The sequence below is a fragment of the Cyprinus carpio genome, chromosome B12 (assembly GCF_018340385.1).
Source record: "Cyprinus carpio isolate SPL01 chromosome B12, ASM1834038v1, whole genome shotgun sequence".
Taxonomy (NCBI): domain Eukaryota; kingdom Metazoa; phylum Chordata; class Actinopteri; order Cypriniformes; family Cyprinidae; genus Cyprinus; species Cyprinus carpio.
In genome coordinates, this window is record NC_056608.1 from 125,497 (window position 1) to 131,664 (window position 6,168).

A 6,168-nucleotide genomic window follows, 5' to 3' on the forward strand; every position below is an offset into this window, starting at 1 on the left:
GGCCAGAAAGAATCGTCACTACCTGCGTCACTGAACTTGCGACACAAACACAAAAGAGATTTTAAATCAGCACAGCCAGCGAAGGATCGAACGCAAATGTTTTGAATGAGCGCACCTTTTTTTAACATCCAAAACGTTTCCTTGTCTGTTATGAAAGTACAGACGTTCCTCTCGTTGATAGCAGAGGAGTGGATCCAGTGACATCTTAATCTGCCCAACCATAATGAAAAAGTTTTTTTTAGGAGTCGTGGCATTGGAGGCTGCGCAACTATAACGATGTGTAATCCCGCCCACTCTAAGGCGATACTAAACTCCAGTGGAAACACAAACCGTGCCGAGCCGAGTCGTGCCACTCAGTGGAAAAGTGCCATAAATAAAAAAAACAATTTTAATGGACCAAACTATGGCAAATCTATTGACCTTTTCATCAAATGAATGAAAATGAGAGACAAATGTTAGGGAGAGAACTGAATTCTCTTTCTCATCTTGTTGTGATTTAACAGACAGATACGAAAAAATTATCTCAAACTGTCCACTGTGGTGAGTATTCAGTCGGTTATGTATGAAGTGAATGTAGGCAGCTGTGAGAATTTCAGATGTGTGTCAGTGTATCGGATCCATGCATTAGGTCTTAAAGTGACAGCAGCCTAATAAACCTGCTACTGTCTGTTTCAAAAAAGAGAAAATCACTCTCTGCTCATGACTGAATCACTTTAGTATTCATCTATATTTAGTTCATATAGATGTCTGCTTGAAAGAGTGAAGAAGGACATAAGCTAATTATTACAAAGAATGCATTATTTAACCACTGGTCTTTTATTGAAAACATCATGTTGTTGTTTCTTAATGAGAAGTTGTTTTATTTAATTTAAAGATAAATAAAGGCATGTTATATGTCTGTGTCTGTATTGCATCTTCAAACCTTAAAATCATATTAACAGGTAAATACATTGTTTTCTCCAGGAGTATATAATGAGTTTTTAGGACATAAATTATTAATGAATGCTTTACAGTTTAACATATAGTCGACTAAAACCGTTCAGATGACTAAAACTAAATGAGGTTTGTCAAAAGACTAACTAAAACTAAATCAAAATTTCCACTGCAGGTAACCATGACCTCAGCGCAAATAAATCCACTTCAGATGCACGTAAGAGCTGATTTTGTCCCCCAAAGTGTTGTTTTATGCTTCTCGTCTGTTACGCAGGAGCTAAACAATCGTCTGGCAGCTGAGATCACTAAGATGCGATCGATGACGAGCGAGGACGGCGGAGACGCTGGCGGGGTCATACAGGGGAAGGAGCTGTATGAGCTGGAGGTCTGTTTCTTCCCTTTATGTCTCGCTCTGTTCCCACGGCATCCTGGGAATGAAAAGCTCATCGTCACACTTGCGTTCACAGGTAATGCTGAGGGTGAAGGAGTCAGAAGTGCAGTATCTGAAGCAGGAGATCAACTCTTTAAAAGACGAGCTCCAGACTGCCCAAAGAGTAAGTGCTGCAACTTATGTTTGAAGAGTTAAAAAAAATCAAATTTCAAGAACTTGTTACACATTTTTAAAGACTTACAAAATGACTATTGTATTTGTTTTTTGTTCTGTTTTTATTAAACAGGCTGTGGCACACATTCAAGTTTAAAATATTATGTATTGCAATTGGTTTATGTTCTAATATAGTATCAGTACGTAAGAATTATAGGTCAATGATATTTGATTTTGTAGATATGATCATAATGTGTTCAAAGAAATAAACTGATTATTGTGCCGATAGTTGTAAAATATATAAACTGGATGGTAAATAATGTTAGTCTTAGTCTTTCCTCCCAGATTGAGTTAACGTTTAAATTTAAATTCCTGATAGTTTGTGAAACCAGAAAATAAACAAGCATTTTATGTATTATGCAGGACTTTTAATTATAAACAGTCCTGAAAACACTGGGACTCTTATTTTGAAATGTGAAGCTCTTGCACTCTTAAAACCATCTAGAACATAGAACAATGTAAATACCGTAACGTAAACGCAGACACAATTCATCATCAATAGATCATAATCAGTTGCTTGACATAAATTTGTAATATTCATTGATTTGCAAACTGCTGTTTTGATTTTGAACATGCAGTGCTCATATTTATTTAAATGCATCATTTTGATTTATTTATTTAACCTTTATTTTAACCTTTAGCATCATTGCCTTTTGAAGTTAATCATCACAATATGATGTATTGCGATTGCTGAATTTTATAAGATGGACAGAAAAAATAAGATTTTACTCAAGTACATTTAAATAAATTTTTTTTAATTGAAATTTATTAAATGTTTTATCTATTTTATTGTGATAAATGTTGAATCTGTATCTGCCATGTAGCTAATATGCCAATAAATTTAAACTATTAAATAAACTATTTTTGTACCCAAATTTAAGATCTCCTAAAATGATAATAAAGAGTTTTTATGACCTGAATTTTGATCGAACTGATTTTTAAGACTTTTAAAGGACCCTGATGAAAATGCTGATTAACGTGTGCCACGTCTCTTGATAGGATAAAAAATATGCAACCGATAAATATAAGGACATCTACACGGAGCTGAGCATCGTACGGGCCAAAGCAGAGCGCGATCTGAGGCGACTGCGCGAGCAGCTGCAGCAGGCCCATGATGCACTGGGGGAACCCGCGCTGGAGGACGCGGAGCGCAGCGGTTATGGTACGACCCTCGTCTCGAAATCAACCCACACTCGAATACATTCATGTGCATGCTATGAACTGACCGGCGGTCATGTCCTTCAGATATCATGAAGTCTAAGAGCAATCCTGATATTTTAAAGATGGCGGCCGCAGCAGCCAAACGCTCAGAACGCACCATGAGGTCAAAGGTAGGTTTTCCTCACACACGTTTAGTCCTCTGGTGTTGAGTAAGAGTTAGTTAAGCTCACACTGCCCACCCTCAGGTCAACACGTTGTTGCCTTTAAGACAAAATACAGCAGCTTCTGCTTGTGAAGTCAGGAACTGAACTGTGTGTGTGCTGTTTTGTGTTGTCCAGGAAAAAGCCTGATATGTAGCGGTAAGACAATGTCTTTTGCACATTCCCTCCTCTAACACACAGTCCTGTGTGTGTGTGTGTGTGTGTGTGCGCGTGTGTGTGTGTTTCCTCTGTTCTTCCCTCTGTTCCCAGTCTGTGAGTCGTGACATGCCCTGGGACAGCTAAAGACTAAACCTGAAGATGTTTGACTTCTGATTTTAGGTAAAAGCCCTTAGAAGGGAGCGCATGCGCTGAACTCCCCGTGCATCATTCAGAGGGATTCGTGCTAGGGCTGGGCGACAAACCAGATCACATCGAGATCATGATAAGCTCTGGTGGTTTTTAGTGCATCTGGGTGAATGTCAGTGTGTGTCTGTAATAATCTGCATGTTCTGCGTAGTTTCATGTACTACTCATCAAATCAATATGAACTTCACTTCAGCAGCTTTACGCCATTTACTTAAAGAAAAAAAACTACCGTCAAGTAGTGATAGGTGTGTTGTCATGAAACCGTGGTGAATCATCCAGTGATCTGGAGCGCGTCAAACTTCAAAAGCCACGTGATTTCAGCATTTCCTTCCTCATTAATGCTAAATGATTATTACATTTACATTTAGTCCTTTCAGCAGATGCTTTTCTATCAAAGTGACTTACAAGTTATGATATTGTGATAGTATTTTTGGCCACATCGCCCAGCTCTAGTTCATTGAAAGACAACCGATCAGATTATTTTCTGTCATGGTGCATGTGGTCCTGCTGAATGAAGGGCTGTCCGTGTCGTCTCATGTTCATCAGACGTGTCTCCTGGACTCAAGGGCATTTCCATATGCATTGCTGGAAATCGTTCAGATTTCAGACGGGACTGATTGAGTTTTCACGGGACCGTCGCGGCGGTTTCACGGCATGTGTGTGCGAGTGTGTGTGTGTGTCACTGGAGTTTGTTGGTGGCACAGCTGGCAGTTTTGAATACTTTTGTCATTTTTGTTGAGGTCACTGATTTAAATGCCATGAAAAAGCAGGAATTTGTAATGAAGAAAATAAAAGACTTTCTGCTTTGAACAGGGCTGCAAAGCAAAATATTTATATCTTCCTCTGTATTTTTGTTTTCCAACACCAATATCTAAGTCTTTTTAAATCAGGATACATTTTAAATGTTGCATGCACTGCAACACATGCATATCTTCCTCAGTGTTTTTGTCGTATTCCAGTACAAATATCTAAACATCCTTAAATCAAGATACATTAACTAGAGATGCAAAATGATTTCTGAGAAACTGAACACAAATAAACAAGTTTCTGTCAGTGGGGTGTGAAAACTTTTCCTTTTGAATTAAGTTGATATTTCAGACTCCACTGGGAGATATTAGTTCTTGTTTTAATCAAACTCGCTTCATTTTGATCAATATCACAAAAAAGTAAAGTATCTTAATTTAAGAATCTTTAGACATTCACACTGGAAAACAAGACAGAAGTACTTTTGCAGTGTGAGCAGAAGCAATTCAAAGCTTAAGCTATTTTTTTTTTTGTAAAATAAATAAAAAGTAATTGTCAAAAGCAGTATTTTCAGACTTTGAAGTGTTGCTAATACAATGCATTACTTGCAAAACAATACATGCATGTCCCTGGGCATTTACATTCACAGATCATATTGACATATGTGACCCTGGACCACAAAACCAGTCACAAGATTGAATAAATAAGCTTTCCATTGATGTATGGTTTGTTAGGATCGGATAATATTCGGCTGAGATGCAACTATTTGAAAATCTGGAATCTGAGGGTGCAAAAAAATCTAAATATTGAGAAAATCATCTTTAAAGTTGTCTAAATGAATTCTTAGCTATGCATATTACTAATCAAAAATTAAGTTTTTATACATTTATGGTAAGAAATGTACAAAATATCTTCATGGAACATAATCTTTACTTAATATCCTAATGATAATTTTGACCCATACAATGTATTTATGCCTATTTCTACAAATATACCTGCTTTTGTGGTCCAGGGTCACATTTGTGTTCCTTAATTGATCTTAAAACAAGTCAATTTTCATAAACCCTGCAGAAACCCTGTTGTTATGGACATGCTCACAGAAACCGCAGAGTCTGAAGGAAGGTTTGACGGCGGAGCAGAGACTTCATCCTCCTGAAAAAGGATTGACAGCAGAACAGAGACTCCACTTGTTCGACAACAAGGACACTAAGGACTTCTGACACGGCCTCGCTGCATGCTAATAAAGAGCTGCGTATTTTAGCCCAATAATTAATCACTTAGAGACACACTGGTCACAGCTACAGCGCATATTAAACATGGTATGAAGTTTGAGTTTTGTCTATAGTCTGCATTTCATGCACTTCAGTTACTGTGACGTTGTTGGTTTGTTTTCATTGCCATGTCTTAATGTAAATACTTTGTTTTTAACGAAGCATCTATCATGCGTACACTAAACACGACTGTGTAAGCTACTGTTTGAACTCTTTAGTTTGTGTGAATCGCCAGTGGAGGAAGTAATCCACGTCACGACTCGACTCTACCGATTATCATCCCGGCTTCAGGTTGGTGTGTGACGCTGGAAGTTTTCCTCCGGCTCTTTCTTGTTTTAGTGAAATGGGATGCATATAAAAATAGCTGCATTTAGTCGACGCTTGCATCATTAACCGCTGGCCTTCTGCAGCATCTCCGGATGTTTTAAAATAAAAGGAGCATTTCTGATGACTGTAAATCACACAGGAACAGACCTGGGAGGGTTTGGGCTGCTCTAAAGAATATTAACAAGGCTGTATTAGGTTGCCGTTATGAATGAATACCGGTCCACTCACATGAATGGGAGTTTTTTTTTCCATTCATCTTCAAACTAATAAAAACATTAGTGTTGTTCAGTGGCAGTCCATTGTATTTATTTAAATGTTATGAATTTTTGTCTCACATTTCCGTTCATCTATACATTATTGTAAATATACTGCAGATGTACACAAACTGACAACTGGTTTATTAGCAATAAATATTTTTGCACCCTCTTTTGCACTGATTAATCTGTCCTTTACTTATATTGCAGGGTGTCTGCTGGTATTAAAAGAGCAGAAAGCCTTCCATTTAAAGTCGTTGAATCGAATGTTGTTGTGTATATCTTTCTTCGGGATTTTTTTACATTTA

At 37.6% G+C, this 6,168-nt stretch overlaps 1 protein-coding gene across 1 annotated transcript in view; it reads left to right on the forward strand.

The window, feature by feature from the left end:
* LOC109073551 (myosin phosphatase Rho-interacting protein-like) overlaps positions 1-5,607 on the forward strand; it is a 47,500-nt gene extending 41,893 nt beyond the window's left edge. Inside the window, exons 21-26 of the mRNA XM_042736024.1 lie at positions 1,208-1,318; positions 1,401-1,487; positions 2,537-2,699; positions 2,783-2,868; positions 5,118-5,130; positions 5,170-5,607. Of these exons, the coding sequence (XP_042591958.1) occupies positions 1,208-1,318; positions 1,401-1,487; positions 2,537-2,699; positions 2,783-2,868; positions 5,118-5,130; positions 5,170-5,228 (519 nt within the window). The 3' untranslated portion in view covers positions 5,229-5,607. The remainder of the gene's footprint in view (positions 1-1,207; positions 1,319-1,400; positions 1,488-2,536; positions 2,700-2,782; positions 2,869-5,117; positions 5,131-5,169) is intronic.
* The last annotated feature ends 561 nt before the right edge of the window (positions 5,608-6,168 follow it).